The sequence below is a fragment of the Martes martes genome (assembly GCF_963455335.1).
Source record: "Martes martes genome assembly, chromosome: 10".
Lineage (NCBI taxonomy): Eukaryota > Metazoa > Chordata > Mammalia > Carnivora > Mustelidae > Martes > Martes martes.
The window spans coordinates 4,941,051-4,962,949 of record NC_137898.1 but is presented as its reverse complement, the minus strand read 5'-3'; the positions used below and the strand labels follow the sequence as shown (position 1 = coordinate 4,962,949).

The window sequence follows — 21,899 nt, the reverse complement described above, 5'->3', positions numbered from 1 at the left end:
GGTTAGCTGTCCCGACCTCAGGAAGAGGGCAGGCCCGCAAAAATCTTCTGAATGGAGAGAGGGAAGATGGGTGACTTCTGAAAGCACCAGGAGGCTCTGAGACGCAGCCTCTTGACGCTGTGGCCGGAGAGCCCACCGTCTGCTGGGGCCCCGCGTGGCAGGGGGAGAAGCGCACAGGCGGTGGGAGGCATTCCCACCCCCTGAGTGCGTGTGTTTGGTCCAAGGGTAAAGGTCCCTAAGGTGGGCTTCTCTGCTCCGGGGGTGGGGGGACAAGGCTTACTGAACAGCCACTGTCTCAGGCCAACTCAGAACTTACTGGGTTCTGTTTTGTTTTGTTTAAATCTCCCACCAGAAGGTCCCCAAGAGGCAATCAAGCAGCATGTTTGAAGAAGCAACCAGAAAGCAAAGAGAAGGTGGCCGGGGAGCAGACATGCTGTTCCAGGGAGCCCATGGTCTGCCCTCCGTAAGGGAAATACCAGCACCCGTGTGTCCCAGAACCTCCCACAGTGTGACTCGAGTTCTTGCCCAGCAGCATCCTAGATGCTGACTTCCCGTGAGAGTGCAGCCTTTCTTTGGGTCCCAGTTCAGACCCATAAAAGAGGTTACTGTACAGCTTAGGGTCCCAGAATTATTAAAGTCCTTGTGAACCAAGTGGTTCAGCCGGTTGGGCGTCTGCCTTCAACTCGGTCATGATCCCAGGGTCCTGGGATCAAGCCCGATGTCAGGCTCCCTGCTCAGTAGGGAATCTGCTTCTCCCTCTCCCTTTGCCCCTCCCCGCTACCTCACCACCCTCTACACCTCCCCCCACTGACGCTGGCACATGCACTCTCTGTCTTTCTCTTTAAAAAAAAATCCTTGTTACACATGGACTCTTTCTGTGGACTGTTGGTGACTTTTAATTTAATTTTATTATTTTTTTAAGATTTATTTATTTGAGAGAGAGAAAGAGAATGAGCGGGAGGGGCAGAGAGAGAGGGAGAGAGACTCCCAAGCAGACTCCGCACTGAGCGGGGAGCCCAACACGGGGCTCCGTCCCATGACCTTGAGACTAAGACCTGAGCCGAAAGCCAAGAGTCAAATGCTCAACTGACTGAGCCACCCAGGCGCCCCGGTAACTTAAAATTTTAAATTGCTTTATTTAAAATGAATTCATTTCAGAACATTTTTGTGGGGAGGTCCTGGTTAGCTTAGTTCAAAACCAGACGTTATGGCGCCTAGTGCTTAACGGTACTATTCTAACCTTATTAAAAGCAAAAAGGAAACGTATTTACCTTTAAATGCGAAAATAATATCATTTCCTTTTTTTCCAAAAGTGAAGACACAGAGGATACGCATACGAATGCCCCAAGCTGAGTGATGAGTGATATGGGTCTTGTTAGCATTCCCACACCGGGAGGCCAGAGGAAGCGACGGCAGCACGCCAGGGCTCCCCAGATCTGTGGATATGCCCAGACACCCCCAGGAAAATCACCTCTGGCTCAGGCCAGATGCGGGGCTGGGATGTGTTGGAAAATGCTCCCGGACACAAGAGCTCCAGGTACTTAAGCCAGAGGCTCCCTGATTAGATTCAGGTGCTGGCGGAGGATGGGGGCAGGGAGAGGGAGGCCCATGGGCAGTGGCGTGGCTCTGCCAGGATCCCAGAGCCCAGACCGTGGGCCAGCTTTTCCTGGGTCACTCTGACTCTCTGGGCGAGCTGATGACCCCACTTCCTCCCTTGAGCCCTGGGACTGGAACTGCCTCTAAGGTGGGCATGGGGGGGCCCAGGTAAAGGCCGCCAGCGTGGCCTCCCAGGACAGGGAACTGAGTGAGGCCAGCACACCCCTCCCACCCCCATCCGGGCCTCACGCTCCCACTCGCTGCCAAGTCCCCAGGAATGAGCCACCATATTCCACACCACCCCCCATGCAACAGTTTTCAAATTCTTTTCTCTCTATTAGGTTTGATTTTTTTGTTCTCATGATGACATTCTAGAATGTTCCTTACAGAAAACAGGAGACAGAAATTCAGATGCCCCAAAACATCTCCTGGGATGCTGTGGGGCAAATCGCGTGACCCCATACTGTGTCCCAAAGAGGGCCGTGCTGGGCCACTCCTCGTTCACCTGATGCCACTTGCCTGGCATGGAGTTGACTCTTTGTCATTTTTTTAACTAAAAGCCTTGGGGATGACAGTCACCACTGGCTATTGGGAGGTCCCAAAGCGGAGATGTGCCAAGAACCCGGCCAGAGCCTAGCAGAGCAAATGCCCAAGAAACGGAGTGACAGGCTCTGCTGAGGACCCAGGTCGGCCATGTGGGGTGTGCAGACGTCGGGAGAGGGGACACAGAGGCAGTCACCCCCGGGAGTGATGGTGACCCCGTGGGCTCCTAAGCAAAGGCTCAGGTCACCCTGGAAACGCCATGGGCCTGACTGAGCTAGACCCCCCCTCTGTCACTCTTCCTGCGTGTGCCCGCCCTGGTCACTGCGCGTCTCTGAGCCTGTTGTCTCTCCTGCAAGCTAGGACAGCAATGTCCCAGACTGCCGTGAGGATTTGCATCGAGTGCCTGGCGTGAGCTTGGAGCACCGTGGGCGCTTCGTCAAGGCGTGCCAAGTGCGCCCTGGCCTCTAACTCTGCACCTGGAATGAGTCCTGCTGGTCTCTGAGGGGAGGCTGGGGGGTGGGGGAGGGTGGGCTCGCCATTAAGGCAAGAGACAAGGAAGGAAGGTGGGGGGCAGGGTCTTGGGGACAAGGCCAGAGTGGCTACTCCCTCAGGAGGGCGGGAAAGGGACGGGAAGGCATCCATGCTCACTGAGCACCTACTGTATACCCGATGTTTCCAAACACACCCCCAATTCTCCTCTGTGGCAGACTGTGAGGCAGCCAGAGTCAGCCCCATTCCGCAAGTGGGGAGGCGAAGAAGACCGGGGGAGAGGCCACGGCTTGCTCGAGGCCACTTAGCACGTGGGTGGAGGAGCCCAGTTTGAGTGTCCGTCAGCAGGCAAGGTGGCACGATGCTCCTGGGCAGGTCACCGAGTATGTGAGGGAGTGAACTGATGGGCGCGTTAAGGAGTCCGTGGATGCCGTGACCCATGCCCAGCCCACCCTTCCCCGCCTCTCCACCCCCAGGAGGCAGAAGGTGACGATAATGAAGGTCATTCCGTCCCAGCCTCCAAGCTAAAACCCAGAGGACTCGCCAAAGCACAGGACTGAGGCAAATGTGGGGGCGCGAGGCCTCTGTGTCCCCTCTCCCGACGTCTGCACACCCCACATGGCTGACCTGGGTCCTCAGCAGAGCCTGTCACCCATCAGAGCTGGCCCGAAGGGTGCCTCCTGGTGGGGTCCCACACGGACCTCCCCCCATGTATCTTCGGCTCTCCACAACAGGGACACAACCTCCAGACTGCGCTGAGCCCCCAGAACCTTCGAGGATCAATAGAGGCCTCCAGCCCAGGGGGGAGGGTACCTATTCCTCCCCAAAGAGCTATGCCCCCTCAGACTGGGGGCAGCTTTACTGCCAGGCCAGGGGAACACCCCTGTGCCAGGAGGCCAGGCCTCTTTGGAGAAGTCGCAGGCTGTTCCGGAATTCATGACAAGTTCACAGGGCAGGGGGCAGGGGGCTGGGAGTCCCTGCAAGGCAATCCTTGGCCCAGAAGGGTCCCTTCAGGATCCTCCAACACCCATCTCCCCACCAGTGCCTCCCTGGGTGGGCCCTTGATTGGCTGTGCAGCCTTAGACCAGTGGCTGCCCCTCTCTGGGCCTGAGTCCCGGCTAAGCGCTGTCAGGCTCAGCCCCCGCCCAGCCCCGCCTGGTGCCCGCTCTGCCACTGCCTTCGCCTGGCTCAGCTCCAGACAGCAGGGCACGGCTGTCACATGCTGAGCCACGTGACAGGCAGCGGCTGGGGGCTCCATCCCACGCGGAGGACGGGGGCCTCTGCAGCCCCTTCCCCCTGTCCCGGCGGGCTGAAGCCTCCAGGGGAGCCCGAGCAGGTGTGGGCCAGGAGACCTCTCCTGCCCCTCAGGTAGGCAGGGGCAGCGGGAGGGCCGGGGCGGTGAGAAGCATCTCCCAGGTGCCGGGTTGGCCCAGAGGCCCCAGGCCAGGATACCAGGCAGACACCCGGGGCACCAAGACAGAGGGGCAGTGGCGGGCCCAGGGTGGCAGGCACGGGACGAGGGCACAAAGGATGCTTCTGCCCCCACACCTGTAACCTGATCACTTGCCTGTCTGACACCAGCAGCTGCTCCGGAACCATCCCCCTTTGTGCCGCAGGTGCGCGTGGGGCGGGGGCTCCAGTAAGACAGAGGACAGGCCCCCTTGGCACAGCTCGGGCCCCAGGGGAGCAAGCCCGCAGGAACCACCGTGGGGACACTTACCATGACAGCTGTCCTAGAGGGCAAAGGGTGGAACGCTACCCTCAGAGGTGGGAGGGGACCTCTGGGGACAGACGCGGCCCCTCCGCTCCGGAGCGACAAGCTTCCAGTGTGGGTCCCAGTCCCGCCGTCCATGCCCTGTGGGGTCAAGTCCGGTCGCCTCTCCGGGGTTCCTGTTTTTTCATGGTGAAATGGCAGGACGCAGGGTGACCTGTCCTGAGCGGGGGCGCCGGAGGAGGTGGCATCGATGGACGCCGCTGCGGGGAGAGCGAGGGGACGGAGGGCTCCGCGGGCGTGGGCCCTGACACTGTCCTTCTGGGCTCCAGCCATCTTTGGATCCCATCTCCTCCTTTTGCACCTGGAAACCAAGGCTCACCGGGGCGTGGGGGGCGGGGGGAGGGCGGTGGTGTCGGGCAGGGCTTCCCTGCTACTGCAGGCCATTGGACCCCACGCCGTAATTCCCAGGCCCACGGCCCCGGGCTGTCCTCCTCCTCCAAGCTGGGCCTGGGTCTGGTGAGACCTTGGGCTGGACCCCTCAGCTCAGAGCTCCCCGAACACCTGCTGTGTTGCCCCAGAACCGTGCTGGCCTTCTCTGGGCCCCGGCTCCTTCTCTGCGGTCGGGGAGAGGATCCAGAGGCCCCTGAGAGAGAGGTAATGAAATCTCTGCCGGCAGCTTCTAGCCGGCCCAGAGCCAAGGTCAGGCACGAGGCCAGGGCAGCCCCGCCCTAGGGGCCCGCCCAGCCTCGGACATTTCATAACGACAGGGCAGCGGGGCAGAGCGGGGACGGCCAGGAGGAAGGGCAGCTTGGCAGGGCCTCAGGTACGCTGTCCCAGGGAGGCGGGGATGAGTCCCCAGCAGCCAGGGCCCGGGACCTGGTTGGTGGGCTTGCTCGGGGACACCAGGCTGGGGGCTGCCTGGGCGGGCCTGGCCGCGCGAGGCCACACACACAGGCTGGCCTTGTCTTCCAGGAGCTCCTCTGCCTGCTGGGGGAGAAAGGGGGAAGGGGGAAGGAACTTCCCTCTGCTCAGACCTAAGAGCTGGAGAGGGAGGGGCTGAGGAGAGGCTCTGGGGCTTTGAGGCTGGTGGCCGGCAGCCATCCTTGTTTTGTCTACGCTGGGCCTCCGTCTTCCTCTCACTGGGGTCACAGCACATCTTTTCTGGGACTGAGGGCCCCAGCTCTGGACCCGGCTGCCCCAGGAGGGGATACACCCCCATCCCTGGTAGGGGAGGGGGGTAGGAGATGGGGGGCTGGGCAAGCATCCATGTGGCAATACAGAGTTTCTGGGAACTGCTAGGCGAGCTGGGCACTGTTATGCGAGCCCGGTGCTGGGGCCGGGGTACCCACTAACTATGGGACATCCTGTTCTTGGGAGCGGGCTCTGCCAGGATCCAGGAAAGAGGGATGAGCCAGACTCTGCCCTGCCTGGAGGAGGGGTTGATCATCAGAAGGACTCAGAGCAACAGGGGAACTCTCCGGGGAACTCTCTGGGGTGGGGTTGGCTCCGCCTACAGGCCAAGGGTTGATCCCCAGTTCCCCCAGCCCCCAATGTAGGGAGGGGACTTTGCCAGAGCTTCTGGAGAGCCCATGAAAAGCCAGGTTCAGGCTCCAAGGGGAGATCAGATTGGAGACCCTGGGGTAGCAGGACTGTGGGGTCATCAAGGCTGACACTGTGACCTCCACTCTGGCAGCCTGATCAAGCTCCCCCACCCCAGACCCTCAGAGCACCAAGTTGTTTCTCTCTCTCCCCCCCACATGGCTCTCAGGTTGATGTCCTTGCCTCCCTGGTGCCCACACTGGGCCAAGGTCTCACCTTGGGCTCTTCCCCAGGGTCTCCTCCCTGGAGCCCCCTTGCCACAGCTGTCCTTTACAGTCTGTCTGAGTCACGGTCATTCAGAGCCATGGTCACCAAGCACTCGCAGGGCTCGGCCTCGCACACGACACCGCACGCCTGAATTCTCCCAACAGTGCCCTGGGGCAGCTAGGTACCATCCCCATTTCTCGGATGGGGCAGGCGAGCCGCAGAGGAGCCGAGCAACCTGCCCAGGGGCTCCTGGGTCACAAACAGGCTGCCGGGATTCGAGCCCAGACCTCCGGGCCCCGACATCATACCGAAGGGGTGTTCTTAGGGAGGCTCCTGGGGTCTCAGTCGGTTGAGCATCTAACTCTTGATCTCAGCTCCCGTCCTGATCTCAGGGCTGTGAGTTCAAGCCGCGTGTTGGGCTCCACACTGGGTATGGAGCCTACTTAGAAAGGGGGGTTCCCTTAGGAGGCTTCCAGGACAGCTCAGGAAGCAGACAGTGAGAATGACAGAGGAAGGAGAATGACAGAGGCTGGGTGGGGAGCAGGGGGGGCCTCCATGGAGAGCTCATCACAGGACGGGCCACCCCGTAGGGCGGGGGGTGGGGCAGTAGAGCCCCAGTGATGCTTTGGAGCCAGCAGATCGGCGTGGCCAGCTGACTCACCCCCTCCCTGACGCCATGCGATCTGTCTGGGCCTCAGCTTCCCCTAGGGGTGCCCTGCGGACACCCACGTCAGGCTGACCCAGGTCGGCACGTGCGATCCGTGCCTGCTCATCGTGATAACTAGAGGGGTCCCTGGGCCAAGGCCTCAAGGGGACGTGGCTCATCCTCCCCCAGCCTCCAAGCCAAGGGAAACAGACCTGTCCCTTGTCATCATCTGCTGCCTCGGCCCCTCCTACCCCACCCACTGCTCCCAGGAGCAGCAGGTCAAGAACACATGTGGCACAGCAGGTGGCCGAAGCCGGGGCCCCTTAGTGGGCGGCGGACCCTTGGGCCCACCAGCCGCTGGGACCTCGGCACTCAGCCAGATGGAGGTCACAAGGGGAAGCAAGGCGGGGACTAGTGGGAATAGTGGGGAGTCAGAGGCAGAGAGCGGGGTACAACCAGTGCGCCTTCTCCCCCTCCAGGGCAGTGCCTGCGTCCAGCCACGTGCCCCTGCTCCCTGTCCCCGCATCTGCAGTTGAGGCCAGCCCCCCGAGGTGTCCCCTCCCCAGGGGTCAGGCTGCCACGTAGCGGGATGAAGGGTGGGGTGGGCAGCCCTCTGTTCCTCCAGAATCCTCTGCATCCTGGTTTCCAGGGTAGAAAAGCGGGGTGGTCTTGGGTCACCTCCTCGCCCTGTCTGTGCCGAGACGTCCCTCTCCTTGTGAGGGAAAAGACGGTGCCCTCAGCAGGCTGTAGTCGGGGTCAAATGGGTCACGCAGGCACAGGAAATGTCATTCAACATCCTTACGAACTTCCACAATATCACGTGTACCCCAGGGGTGGGGGTCGGGGGTGGAGGTGGGCTCCAAGACCCCAGCCCAGACCGATCCGGGAAGCCCCACATCTGTGTGTCCTTTGTGAGGTCACAGACCCAGGCTCCCCCAGGAGGTGGCCTGGGCTCCTGGGCCCACCTGGGCAGTACCCACCTTCCCATCCCCTAACGGACATCCCTTAATCCCTCGGTCCAGATTGACCAACGTTGGTGGGGGGAGGGTACAATATTGGGTGAGTCGGCCTCAGTGTTGCCAGGCGAGGCTGCTGGAATGTTCCATCCAGCACCCCCACGGAGCTCCCCTCCCCTCCCTCGCCCAGAGATGTTCTGTTCCAGTTACGTGCCTGACATTTTTGTGGGTTCTGCAGACATAGCTTATGAAAAGGCCCAGAACCCTGGGGGAGGGGGGCAGATGTGGTGGGCGCACTCTGTCCTCCACACCCATCCGCTGGGGTCCGGAGGGGCCCACGAGACAAAACAAGGAGTGGCAGCGGATGGAGAGAAAGAAACACTGGCTGGGAATTTAGTGATCCCAACTGCTGCTGACCTCCAGCCCATGCGCCGCGGCCATGGCTTTAGGGGGCCTGATGTCATTTGCTTGTCGGGACGATGGCAAGTGCTATTATTATTCCCACTTTACAGACAAGGAAATTGAGGCAGAGAGATGAGTGGCCTGCCCAAGGTCAGAAGGCCAGAAGGAGGCCGAGCCGGAGGTGACAAGCCCAGATGGCAGCTCTGGAGGCCGGGAGAGCCTTGGCACTGGCCGGCGTCCCTTCCTCCGAGAGGGCGCATGGGGTCTGGGGGCAAGCCTGGGGCCGAGAGGGGCTCTGAGAATGTCTCCTCTCTGCTACGCTGGCACCGCCTCTGGGTCTCATGGGGTCGGCCTTGTGCCCCCAGGCAACTGCTTAGGTCTCCAGACCAGAGCAGGAGGCCTGTGGGGTCAGCCTGGCCCCCCCACCCCATCATGCCCAGGGCTCCAGCCAGGCTCTCGGCACAGAGTGCCCTTCCGGCCGGGCCATCCTATTTGGCTGGAGCAGGCTCAGCTCTCAAGGCCACAGATCACTCCGGAAATCTGAGGGCCGTGGGGCAGCCACTTAACAACAGCTGGCGGCTTTGGGCACGCTGACACCCGGCCCTAGGCTCAGAACTGGACAGCGTGGTCTCCTCTTTGAAAAACAGCCTGTCAGCTGGTGGCCGCTAGCGTTACCCTCCCCTGACAGATAAGGAGGCACTAAGACCTAACTCAGGTAGGGAGGCAAAGAGGGGCCAGCGGGAGAGAGGATGAAACCTCCTCCCCATGTGAGGGAGTAATCAGGGCGAGCTGCCTAGAGGAGGTGTTCACCAAGCTGAGACCTGAAGGGAAGAGAGTCTGAGAGGGCAGGAGGAAAGGGTCCCCATGGGTCCTTGGCATCAGGCCAAGAAGCAAGTACGTCACCCTGCTCCTTTGATGAGTTTCGAGTAAACAGGAGGGGGCCCGGGGGAATGTGGGGGCCCCACCCGATCTCCCGCCCTGGCCGCTGACAGCATGGAGGCATCGGTGCCCCCTCAGCCCCTGCCCCCTACCGTTCCCAGCTCCTCCAACACTGGGGCTGGTGAGAGGGGCAGAGACAGCGGAGGCCACCGCCCAGGTCCCCCAGCCCCCCGTGCTGCCACCAGCCAGCCTGGCTTCCCCAGGCAGTGCCCCCGGGGAGAGGGGCAGGAGGAGGCGCGGCGTATTCTGTGTCTGGATTGTCTCCCAGTGGTGGCCATGGTGGCTGTTGGTGTCGGACTGTCCTCTACTTACCGAGCTCTTCCTGGTTACTCCACGCAGGCCTGGCAGGGATGAGGGCCACCCCACCTCCATGAGGGGCACCAGAGTGGGAGGGGGGCCATGGCTTGGGGCTCATTTCCGTGTGGCAGGGAGACATGAGGTTCCCCGGCTGCCTGCCTACCCTTTGGGGCTCTGGAGTAGCTGCTCCCAAGCACCCCCAGCCCCGTGCTGTCCTGCCCCCAGCCCAAAGTCCAGGGCTCTCCTGCCCACTGGCCAAGGGGAAGGGATTGGGGGTCCATCAGAGTGTGTGTGTGTGTGTGTGTGTGTGTGTGTACACGTGTGTAGGGGGGGCAGCCCCGGCCCTCTGGGGTTACGCGGGAGTCCTTGTAGGAGTGTCCGTGAGCCCATAGAGGTACAGCCAGGGGCACAGGGAGGACGCCCGAGAAGGTGGGGAGCCCCGGCCCACGCTGCCCCCTCCCTGCAGGATGGACCCCTACGCGGACACCCTGCGGCGGCTGCGGGAGGCCTTCAGCACAGGGCGGACGAGGCCGGCCGAGTTCAGGGCGGCGCAGCTCAAGGGCCTCCGCCGCTTCCTGCGGGAAAACGAGCAGCTTCTGCAGGAGGCGTTGGCACAGGACCTGCACAAGGTGGGCGGGGGCGGGGGTGGGGGCGGGGCCGGGGGCCGGGGACACGCGGGATGGGGCCGCAGCTTCCTCCCTGAGCGGGGACGAAGGGCCCGGCAAACCCCACCCCCTTCCCTGTTGCCGCACGACCTCTTCGCCTCTTCGGCAGCGTCCGTCCGCGCATTTCCGTCGTACTGAGCACCTCCCGTGTTCCGGGTCTCCTGCTCTAGGCCCTGGGGATACAACAGAAAGTGAACCAAAATCCTTGTGCCCAGGGAGCTGGCATTCCGGAGGAAGGCACAAAACAACAGTCAGAACAACAGAACTAATTGTGTAGCATGTTGGATGGTTTCAAGTGCCATGGAGAGACGCTCCCAGGATGAGGGGGGTGTTTTACATGTGGGAGTCAGGGGCAGTTTCTCTGAGGAGACCTGCTGAAGGGAGAATTTTGGAGGAAATGGCCGCAGGCACAGCATGTGCAAAGGCCCTGAGGCAGGCGGCCTCTGTGCTTGAGGAGCGGCAAACAGGCCAGCATGCCTGGAGGGGGGTGAGAGATGCAGAGATACACAAAAGATGAGATCCAGGGAGGCAGGTCACACCATGTAGTGCCTTGTGCACCACGGATGGGCTCAGTTTCACTCAGAAAGGTGGGTGTCGTTGGCCCCTCTCCAAACCCTCAGGCCTGAGGGCTCAGCTCCTCCCAATTTCAGCAGCCCCCCAGCAATGCATTTGCTTCCGGGCAACCTCCCACCCCCTCAGCTGACAGGGCCCAACTGCTTGGCTGCTCGTGCCCCAGGGGATCCTTCTCCGGACAAAATGTCCTCTGCACCTGCCGCCAAGGCCACGGTGTCCGGACCCACCCCCGGGCCCCCCCTGGCCCCTCAACGCCTGGAACTCCTCAGGGCCAGGCCTATGCCTCTTTGCCGCCAGGTGAGGTTTCACCCTTGCAGTGGGCCTGCAGGTTCCACTCAAGTCATGATAGAGACCCCGGGGCCAGCGGAGCCAGGGTCCTACAGTAGCTTCCTTGGGTAGCTCCCGACTCACAGGCACGCCGCCAAGTGTCCGCCCTGTCCCCAGAGCAGTCATGGACTTTGAGACTAGTGCCTCATGGCCTCCAGGGTCATCCCTTGGGGACAGCAAAGTGTGTCCACAAGGACTTACCTTGAGGATGTGGCTTCCTGGTGATGCCTGCTCCCTTCCTCAGTGTCCCCAAACCTGCCCTTAACCGTGATGCCCTGGGACTGTAGCCAGGTGAGGCCCAGGCTTCCTTGTCAGCAGTTTCTGGAATCATCTGTTTTCCCATGAACCCATGAAACCAGGGTTCTCTCCTCGACAGTCCTCACCCCTGCTGCCTGGTGCCATCGCCTCACGCAGTCTGCTCCTTGCTAACTAGGAACACGGCAAGCTGGCGCCCACCTCAGAGCCTTTGCATGCACTAGGCGCTTTGCCTGGAATCTTCTGCCTCCACGTATCCACGGGCTCCTCCCATCCCAGTCCTCACCGCTCAGAGGTCACCTCGTCCCAGAGGCCAGCACTGATAATCTTGTATAAAGCAGAGTACACACACACACACACACACACATACATGAGCACACACAGGCACGCGCACACACACGCATTCACAGACGCCCATGCACTCACATGCTCATGCCCGTGCACAGCCCCCCAACACACACACACACACACACACACACACACACACGCAATGCACGCACACCACACCCTCCAGCAGTCTCTGTCCCCTGTCCCCTGTTTCACTCCCATGGCTCTGGTCACATCGGTGTTCTCAGTATCACGGGGGCTGTCCCCCTCTGACGTCCGCTCTGCGGGGCAGGCTCTCTGGGCCCAGTGCTGTCGCTCCCTGCTGCCTTCCTGGCACAGGAGGGACTCCCGAGGGCTGGAAGCCCTCATTGGACACGGACTGCGTGAATGAAGGAGCCGACTGGGGTCCCCCAGCCCGAACCCCGCCCCTGTCTCTCCCCTGCAGTCAACCTTCGAGGCAGAGGTGTCTGAGATCAGAATCAGCGAGAGCGAGATTGACTTAGCCCTCAGGAATCTGAGGGCCTGGATGAAGGACGAGAAAGTACCTAAGAATCTGGTGAGCTGGCCCTGGGGGGAGAGGGCACACGGGCAGCCTCGCCCGCTGGAGGGTGGCACAGAGGGCCTGGGGGTCTCACGGCCCCACCACTCACCGCCACGCTGGCCCTGGGGCCCAGGCCACGCAGCTGGACTCGGCCTTCATCCGGAAGGAGCCCTTCGGCCTGGTGCTCATCATTGCCCCCTGGAACTACCCCGTGAACCTGACCCTGGTGCCCCTGGTGGGTGCCCTGGCTGCAGGTGAGAGCAGTTTGCGCCTTCCCGCTGCCCGCTGTCCCAGCTGTCCCCACCCCCAGGCCTCCTGGTGGCCCACAGAGCCTGTGAGCGGGGAGCTGGCAACGAGTGGCTAAGAAAAGCCCAGTTCCCGCCTGGCCCAGCATCCCTGGGCGGTGGGGCCTTGGGCCCGTCACTCACCTCTCAGACAGATGCTTCTCCTGAGAGCAGAGCGAGGCTGGGCACCGGGGGTAAGGGCTGAACGGAGGCGGGGGAGGCCGGAGCTCTCCCAGCGCTCCCCCTGCCCCGCGCCCCGCAGGGAACTGCGTGGTGCTGAAGCCGTCGGAGTTCAGCAGGAGCACAGAGAAGGTCCTGGTTGAGGTCCTGCCCCGATACCTGGACCAGGTGAGCCGGGCACGGAGTGGGCCCAGCAGCTACACTCGGGTTCAGCAGGACCTGACTTCCAGCCTCAGTCCTGCCTCCTTCGGGTTGTGCGGCCATGGCTGGGTCGCTGCCCCCTTTGCCTCTTTCCCATCGAGTGAAACAGAGAGCCAGCGCATCCAGCTGTGCTCTGGGGACCGGGGCCCCGGAGCCTGGCGTCCGTCTTCTGGGCAGCCCTGACCACACCCCCACCCTGCCTGCCGCCTGCGTACCCCTCAACCCCAGCCAGGCTCTAACCTCACACCTTTCGGGCTGGGACTGCGGGGGACACCGGGCAGCTCCCTGCTCCCATCTGGCCCATCTAGGTCCCTGGAAACTGTGGGTCAGGCCCAGCAAGGGGTGGGGGGTGCAAACAGGGAGGCAGCCCCCTGCGTTCCCCAGCCTGGGGTCCCAGAGGGAGCCGTCTGCCACCCCGCCTTGCAGAGCTGCTTTGCCGTGGTGCTAGGAGGGCCCCAGGAGACCGGGCAGCTGCTGGAGCACAAGTTCGACTACATCTTCTTCACGGGTGAGGCCAGGGTGCCCACGGCGTGCAGGGCTTGGGGGGCTCCGCGTGGGGGCTGGTCGAGCCCAGCCACCCCCTCAGGGGGCTTGTCCCCAACCCTGGGAGAGGCCCAGGGACCCAGGCACATAGACAGCCAGGAAGGAAGCAGGCTGGCTCCAGGACAAGCTTGCTCTGTGCTCCTTGAGCAGGCTGGGGAGCAGCCCTGACCCCTGGGACCCTCCAGAGGCCCCTTCCCTGGTCACAGTCTCATGGATGACAGCCTCTGCCCGAGCCGAGCTCCCACCGTGCCAGGTTCCCCCCTGGAGACCTTATATACCACCCACTGGTCTCAGGACCTTATACATGACCCCACTGACCCAGGGCATTTGTGGCGGGCTGGACAGATGAGGGCTTGGAGGACAAGGTAATGAAGAGCCACACCACCCAGCTGGGGTCACTCCAGGGACCAGGATTGGGGAGGCTGGATTTTCCTCCCAGGCCCTCAGTGAGAATTGTTCTCCGCGGTCATTTGCCATCTCCCTGGCACGTGCCCATGAGGCCCAGACATCACCTGGCTTCAGGTGACAGGGTCGGGGTTGGGGGGGGGGTAGTTCCATAAGGGTCAAAGAGCCGGGGAGGCAGGGAGCCATGTTCCCTGGTGGAGGTTCTGGAAGAGAGAGAAAGCAGACGGGGCGGAGAGCTGCTTCGGAGGCCTCCTGCTCACTGGCCTCGTGCCTGGTACACCTCGTCCACACCAGAGCAGGGGGAGTGTGGTCTCTGCCTTTCTCCCCACAAACCCTGCCACAAGCCCAGGCCAGGGCCCATGGGCCCCCCCACCTTGGCGGCCAGGGAGCCTGCTACAGAAGCAGGGCGCGGAGTCCTCGGCTGGTCCTGCAGATTCCTGGTGGCTGGAGGAGCCGGAGGGGACACGGGGAGGGGGTGGCCCACCTTCCACCATCACACCTCACAGCTCGGTGGGCTTTGGGCCTTTGACTCGGGCCAGGAACCTGGGCAGCCTGCGCAGAGGCTGGGAGACTGACCAGTACCTAGTCTGCCATGAGCCCCTGACTCCTGCAGGACTGTCCTTGTCTGATGACAGTCACAGGTCTGTCTTGAGGGTATGCGAACTTGTGGAAGGCTTTGTCACAGCCCGGGGGCCGGGGGAAGCAGCCATTCACTTGCTCGCTGTTTTCTAAGGGAACATGCCCTGTCCAGATGCGTCCTAGCCTTGGGATAAAGCAAGGGTTGAGGAGACAAAGCCTCCCTGCCGGGAGAGCTCACCTTATAACAAGGGGACAGGGGACAGAGAATTGAACAGCGTGGGAATGATGGGGCCCTTGGAAGGGACTCTGGCAGGGAAGCGTGACAGGATTCAACGGCCAAGGGGAGCCTCATAGACAAGGAGATGTTTCTGAAAGGCAAGAGGGCCTGAGGGAGGAGGGGACAGGTGAGGGGACGTGGGGGGGGGGGCCTGGAGCAGGGTGGGGCAGGGGGGAAAGGGCAGGGAAGCTGGAGCAGGCTAGAGCAGGGACAGCAGGCTCTCGGGTGGTGGCCAGAGAGGGCCATCGCAGCAAAAATGGCAGCACAGGACCCTGGGCCAGGCATGGGCAGGAACATCTTGGATACAGGGAACTTTCGGTGGGGGGAGGTGGGATGGGAGGGACTGTGAGACCCTGGAGATGGGCAGGTGGCCACTTCAGCCAAAGGTCCGGAGCAGAGGGAAGGGTGGGAGGTCGGGGTGGCGTAGCCGCCAGGTTACGTCAGAGAGAGAGAGACCCAAACGGCAGCCCTTGGAGCTGGACTCTGGCCTTGGACCAGAGCAGTCTCTGCCAGTTCTGGAGAAGACTGGAGAGGTAGGGAAGGGTGGAGAGTGGCATGCCAGCAAGAGTCACTGGCAGGGGGACACCTGGGTGGCTCAGTCGTTAAGCATCTGCCTTCCACTGAGGTCATGATCCCAGAGTCCTGGGATCAAGCCCCACCTCAGGCTCCCTGCTCAGCGGGGGCCTGCTTCTCCCTCTCCTTCTGCCCCCCCCCCACCCGCTTGTGTTCCCTCTTTTGCTGTGTCTCTCTCTATCAAGTAAATAAATAAATCTTAAAAAAAAAAAAAAAATCATTGGCAGGAGGAGCCCGGGATCAGAAGCAGGGCAAGGGGCTCCTGGATTTCTAACAAGGCAGGTCAGGAGAGGGAGCCTGGGACCTGGCCTGCTGCTCTGTGCCGACCCCTCCACGGACCTGGCGTGGTTGGGCTGGTCTGGCCAAGGCTGCAGGCAAGGTCCTGGTGCAGAGACTGGCAGGGGAGGGTCCCGGGAGGGCGGGCGTCCTCCAACTCCACCACCTCTCCAGGGAGGTCAGGCCAGGGAGTGAACTCCCCCCCCAGGGGTCCCAGCCCACAAGCTGAGGCCATCCCACCTGGCTGAGGTGATGGAGAGTCACCCTGGTTTCTTTCCATTGCCCAGGGAACCCCCGAGTGGGCAGGATCGTCATGGCTGCCGCCGCCAAGCACCTGACGCCCGTCACGCTGGAGCTGGGGGGCAAGAACCCCTGCTACGTGGACGACGACTGCGACCCCCAGACCGTGGCCAACCGCGTGGCCTTTTTCCGCTACTTCAACAGCGGCCAGACCTGCGTGGCCCCCGACTACGTCCTGTGCAGCCCGGCCACGCAGGAGCGGCTGGTGCCCGCCCTGCAGAGCGCCATCACCCGCTTCTACGGCGACGACCCCCAGAGCTCCCCGAGCCTGGGCCGCATCATCAGCGACAAGCACTTCCAGCGGCTCCGGGGCCTGCTGGGCTGCGGTCGCGTGGCCATCGGCGGCCAGAGCGACGAGAGCGAGCGCTACATCGGTGAGGGCGCCCTGTCGCCGCGCGGTCGCCGGGCGGAGGCCCTTCCAGGACGCGGGTCCCGCGTGGGCCGCGAACCTGGGCCGCGAGCCCGGGCCCCGCCCCCGCCCCCTCCTTGCCCCGCCCCCGCCCCCTCCTCGCCCCGCGCCGCCTCCAGGCTCCCAGGGCCGCGCGATCTGGCCCGGCCTGGACTCCTGCCTCCCCGACCTCTGCTCCACCTCGGCCCCCGCTGGGGCTGGACAACCCCTCGCCGTCCTTCCTGGGGGCTGCGGGGACGCTCCCTTCCCCGGAAGGCCCCTGAGCCCGGCCCCTGAGCCCTGCCCGTGGCCCACCCCCACCCCGTCCCGCCCCAGCGCTGAGGGCTCCCTTGTGCCCGCAGCCCCCACGGTGCTGGTGGACGTGCAGGAGACGGAGCCGGTGATGCAGGAGGAGATCTTCGGCCCCATCCTGCCCATCATGAACGTGAGGAGCCTGGACGAGGCCATCGACTTCATCAACCGTCGGGAGAAGCCCCTGGCCCTGTATGCCTTCTCCAACAGCAAACAGGTGGGGGCCCCGGGCAGGGCTGAGTGGGGGCTGGACAGAGATGGGGTCAGGGGCCAGCAGTGAATGGCGGAGTGGCGACAGCAGAAGGGGAGATGGCTCCAGGATTGGAGTGGACCAAGGGGCCTGGAGGGAGGCTTGGGTGTCCTGCCTCTCTGAACAGTCACAGAAATTCTGGGATGGGGCACTCTTGGTTCTGTCAGTATCCTTTCTACCTGGGGCAGCCAGGCCTCCTCTGTCCTCCAACCTAAGCCACAGTCTCCAGGGTTCACGTCCCCGGCTCCGTCAGCACCCCGCTCTGTCTTCCTCATCATCTCTGCCAGCTGTCAAATGTCCCCTTCCAGGGCCAGGCTCATAGAAGGCACACGCGGAATGGAGTGGAATGACTAGGGGAGAATGAAGGACCAGAACCCGCAGGAGGGACAGTGAGCCCCAGCCCCCTGCCCCGCTCAGCCCCTGGAGGCATCCTGGGAGCCTCAAGGGCAAAGGGCAGGCGTCTACAGCTCAGAGCACACCTTCCTCTCTCACACAGCTCTTATGAGATCCCTCGCAGATTGGACAGTGTGGGTTGTTTTTTTTTTTAAGATTTTATTTATTTATTTGAAGAGAGAGAGAGCATGAGCAAGGGGGAGGGGCAGAGGGAGAGGGAGAAACAGGTTCCCTGCTCGGCGGGAGCCCTGATGCGGGACTCGATCCCAGGCCCCTGGGACCATGACCTGAACCAAAGGCAGACGCTTAACTGACTGAGCCACGCAGGTGCCCACGCAGTATGTTTTTAATAAACTCTTTATTTTGGAATAATTTTCACTTTACAGAAGACAGAGACAGTCTGGGGAGTCCCAATATGCCCCGCTACCAGTTTCCCCCATTTAAGGGCTCTTATGTTCAACCAAACGAAAAGATGGTGCTTGGTCCGTTACTGTTACCACCACTCCAAATTTGATTTGGGTTTCACATTTTTCTTTCAGCCCCAAGAGCCCAGCTAGAGCCCTACATTGCCTTAGTTGCGGGTCCTCTTGTCTGTGACCGCCGCTCAGCTTGAGAGGTGCTGACCAGGTCCCTTGCAGCATGTCCCCAACCTCGGTGGTCTGGTGTTTGTCTCATGAAAGATTACCATGGAGGCGAGGGCTGGCCTCCGACCTCCTATCAGGGATAGAGATCCACACATCACTGGTGAGGCCAAGGTCTCGGCTGCCAGGGGTCTCCGCCAAGAGACAGACCTCTTCTTTGAGAGCAAGTCTCCAAGTCGAGCCCCCCTTCCATGGGATTGAGCGCCACCTGCTGAAGGCGGACACCTACTTCCATCCCCTGGAATCTGTAAGGACGATTTGGCTCTTGAATCACTTCTATCAGCAGGGACTCGTGTGCACCTGCTTTATTCTCCGGGTTACAGTGCAACACCGCCTTGCGTGCTTGCTCGGGCTGTCCCTCTTCGGGCACTGGGAGCTGCTGTGTCCCTCAGCGCTCCCCCCGCAACCTTTTGTTTCCCAACCACTTCCTTCCTTTCAGGGTCCACGAGCTGCTTCGGCTCATCCCGTGTTTCCCTTGCCCAGCCCGAGTCAGTCATTCCTCCAAGGAGCCCTGCTCTATCTGGATAATAGTAACTTCAGAACATTTACAATCCAGGTTTTTTGGAAAGGGGTCAATTTTCTCAATGCCCAGCACTGACTGGCCCCGGGGACCCATGGCCGCCCCCAAGAAACACTGTGACAACCCTGCTCCCTCTTGTGTCACTATTATTACCCACCCCCACGTGATTTCGGAGCCCTGTGATGGGGCGGTTCCCTCTCACCACGCAGAGGAGCCGTTAGCTCAGGATCACATGTCATAACTAAATATAGCCGAGTTTTCTGGCAATGACTATAGTGTTTACTGATCATTTCCCCCTCATTCTTCCAATAAACCTAAAGATTAAAGAGAAAAGGGCTTCTTGGGGCACTTGAGTGGCTCAGTCCTTAAGCGTCTGCCTTCAGCTCGGGTCATGATCCCGGGGTCCTGGGATCGAGCTCCGCATCGGGCTCCTGCTCCTCCCTCTCCCACTCCCCCTGCTTGTGTTCTCTCTCTCACGGTGTCTCTCTCTGTCAAATAAATAAAATCTTCAAAAAAAAGAGAAAGGGGCTTCTTTAAGTAAAGCAAGGGCCACATTCATGTTCCTAAAATGCACACCTGGCTTCATCACCCCATCTCAAGGCCTTCCCTGTGCTGTACACTGCACAGCCCAGCCCCTGGGTCTCTGCACCTGCCCTTCACTCTGCCTGGGGGGACCCCTTCCCCTGAGAGGCAGCAGTGGCATCACGTCCCTCCCTTGGGACGCTTCCCTGACTACCTGGCATTTCACCTTGAACTCTCCGGGTCCCCAGGGGACGGCTGAGCTTCCTGCCTCCCTCTCGGCCCTGCGTCTGTGTCTCCAGCCCCCTTGCAAGGGCCACGCTCGAGGAGCTGCGCAGGAAACATGTCCAGACTTGGGGGCTTGGGGGCAGGCTTCGACACAACCACACCCCCCACCTGTGACACTCCCAGGGTGGCCACCGTTCCACGCTGCGGGGCCCTGCGGGCTGGCCTACGGCCGCCCCACCACAGGGCCTCATGGCTGTTCCCCTCCCCGCCAGGTGGTCAAGCGAGTACTAGCCCAGACGAGCAGCGGGGGCTTCTGCGGGAATGACGGTTTCATGCACATGACCCTTCCCAGCTTGCCTTTCGGAGGAGTGGGTAAGTGCCGGCAGAGCCCCACCTTCTCTCGCTGTTACTGGACCGACGGCACCCCTGCACCTCCATCCCGCAGAAACCTTCCAGACCCGTCCCCGCATGTGCATATGGATGGGGACCCATAAGGACCCCATTTGGGGTTGTCAGCACCACTGTGGTCCTGTCCCTGGGCGGTCACTGATTTTCTTACCAAGAGGCATGGCTTTGCGTCTGCCCATCAGTTCACACGGGGTGGCCTCGCGTGCTCCCTTTACTCCACGGGGAGGCTGTGAACTGCCCCCTTGAACCTGTCCTGTGTCCTCTCGGCCCAGTACTTGGTGTGTCACACACCCCCCCCCACCCGAGACAGGGGCTGTTTCCAGCCCAAAGGAAGCTGGCGAAGTGGAGAAACCCGGCCCCAGCAACCCCCACGCCTGCTGCCAAGTCCTGGCCTCCGGGGCAGGAAACCTCAGGGCTAGTTCCAGCGAGCCTCACAGCTGTGTGATCCCGGGTAGCCACGACCTTCTCTGATGCCACCATTTCTTCAGTGGCATGGGAGAGCCAGAGACTGGCGCCTGTCCACACTAGGCACCCAAGCCACTGTCCGGAGGGCCTGGCAAATTGTCCAGGGGGGTGTGGACTGAGCACGGACGCCAGGGCTGTGTGGGCCTCCAGGACCAGGCCCCGCTGGTGGCCCCCGTACCAGAGCCCCGACCTTGCCCACCTGACCGCCGGTCTCCAGCCCCAACCCCTCCTCTCCAGGGAAGTGTGGGGGTCTGTCTGGGGGGCAAATCTGATCCTGCCACTCCCCACAGGATTGGGCAAGGCCCTGACTCCCCGTTTCCTGAGGCCCTTCCTGGTCTGGCCATGGTGTCCCCTGCTCCCACCTCCTCTCCCTGCTTCCCTGCCTGCTGCCCCAGCCATGCTGGCGCCTGCCGGGTCCCTGCATACCACAGGTCACCCACCTCCAAGGCTTCTGAGTTGTCCCCAAGTCTGCGTCCCTCTTGCCCCCACCCACCCTCTTCTGGTGAGCTCTACATCCCTCAGGCCTCATTCCCTCCAGAAAGCCCTCTCTCATTACCCTCCAATTCCACCCATCGTGGGTCCCCTGGATTTGCGGTGCTGAAGCCTGGTCCTCGACGGCCTCTCTACCTAAACACTTTGAATCAACACAGCCCAGGACTTACTCCGTCCGTGGGTCTGACCACCCACCCAGAGCCCACAGCTCTAGAAGGTGGGTACCACTGTCATCCGATGTCACGGAGAAGACCAAGGTGAAGTCAATTGCCCAAGGTGACAGATCTAATTCAGGGCTGGGATTCAACTCTGAGCAGTCATTCCAGAATCCACACTCCTGACCTATCGTGCCCCAGAACCTGGTGTCTCTGACATTTACCAAGTTATTGCTGGTGCCAGGCTTGGGGCTAAGCCCTCTACCCACAGTGCCTCGCATTAGCCCATTTCACAGATGGGGAAACCTAGGTCCTACTGCATGTGACCGGCAGAGCCCAGGTGTGTCTGACAGCCTCTCGCTGGCTGCTTCGGGGCTGACTGGCGTGTCCCGCGTCACCCTGCAGGTGCCAGTGGGATGGGCAGCTACCATGGCAAGTTCTCCTTCGACACCTTCTCCCACCACCGCGCCTGCCTGCTGCGCCACCCCGGGCTGGAGAAGATCTACTCCATCCGCTACCCGCCCTACTCACCTCGCAACTTGAGGATGCTGCTGGTGGCCATGGAGGGTCGCAGCTGCAGCTGTACCCTGCTCTGAGCCCGGCTCACACCTGTGAGTCTGCTGCCCCTGCCGCCTGCGGCTAGGGCAGATGTGGCCTGGGGCTCACACCCAGGGGGGAAAAGACCACAGCCCAGACCAGGGCATGTCCTCCTCCCTCCTGGGGCTTCTCTCTGGGAGCCCTCAGCCTGCTGCCTTCCAGCTTCCTTCAGCTGACCCCAACTAGGACGGACCAAGGTGAGGGAGCCTGGGAGACTATGTGGTAACCTGCCCCCAGTACCCACACTAGCCCCCGAGTCCTGGGAGAGGCCGGCAGGTGTGGACACTTCTGAGCCACCCCCCTTCACAACCAGCACCTCCAGACATCACTGTGGGGATTAAATTTTGGAGTTTAATAATAAATGGGTCATTCATCCCAAACTCCAGGCATCCCGTCTCCTCCTTTGGATGGTGTCCGTCTTTCCCCGCTCAGGCCTTCATGGGAGTTCCGAGCACCTCCCTGTCCCCCCAGTGGCTGGCCCTGGGTGGCTAGTCCCCTTACCACGTCCCACACCAGAGTCACCCTCTTCCCTGTCCTGCTCATCGTCCTGGGCCCTGATGCCATGGAATCGTCCCTTACCCGCTCAGCCACCAAACCAAAGCCCTGGGGCCCCCGATTCAATGTCCCCTTCTCACCTCCCAAGTCCCATCTTTGAGCAAGTCCCGATGGTGCTATAAAGCTGCAGAACTTGCCAATCCACACACTTGGCCACCGTGACCAGGGCCATCTATCACTTCCCCTTTCTGCACAGGAAAATCTTCCCAAAGCTCACCCCGACCATGCCACAACCTCCCCCCCCCAGCCTGAGCCCTTCAGTGGCTCCCTGTGGCCCAGAAG

General features: G+C 61.9%; 1 protein-coding gene across 2 annotated transcripts; it reads left to right on the top strand.

Moving 5' to 3' along the window:
* The first annotated feature begins 5,105 nt into the window (after positions 1-5,105).
* On the top strand, positions 5,106-21,446 carry ALDH3B1 (aldehyde dehydrogenase 3 family member B1). 2 transcript variants are annotated; one of them, XM_080816866.1, is made up of 10 exons: positions 5,106-5,165; positions 9,855-10,017; positions 11,981-12,091; positions 12,210-12,330; positions 12,623-12,708; positions 13,168-13,249; positions 15,682-16,068; positions 16,445-16,611; positions 19,218-19,317; positions 20,871-21,446. In XM_080816866.1, exons 2-10 carry the CDS (start codon positions 9,856-9,858, stop codon positions 21,059-21,061), a joined length of 1,407 nt encoding a protein of 468 aa, XP_080672992.1. In that variant the 5' UTR covers positions 5,106-5,165; position 9,855; the 3' UTR covers positions 21,062-21,446. The 2 variants fall into 2 exon arrangements, with proteins under 2 accessions (XP_080672992.1, XP_080672993.1); XM_080816867.1 differs by lacking the exon at positions 13,168-13,249 and having other exon boundaries at positions 5,121-5,165.
* Positions 21,447-21,899: the final 453 nt, after the last annotated feature.

Bases quoted from the DNA above. Each gene is read 5' to 3' on its own strand.
- ALDH3B1 (XM_080816866.1), top strand. From the start codon at position 9,856: ATGGACCCCTACGCGGACACCCTGCGGCGGCTGCGGGAGGCCTTCAGC. The intron at 12,709-13,167 runs GTGAGCCGGGCA...CCCGCCTTGCAG, and splicing joins TGCCCCGATACCTGGACCAG to AGCTGCTTTGCCGTGGTGCT. The intron at 16,069-16,444 runs GTGAGGGCGCCC...TTGTGCCCGCAG, and splicing joins CGAGAGCGAGCGCTACATCG to CCCCCACGGTGCTGGTGGAC.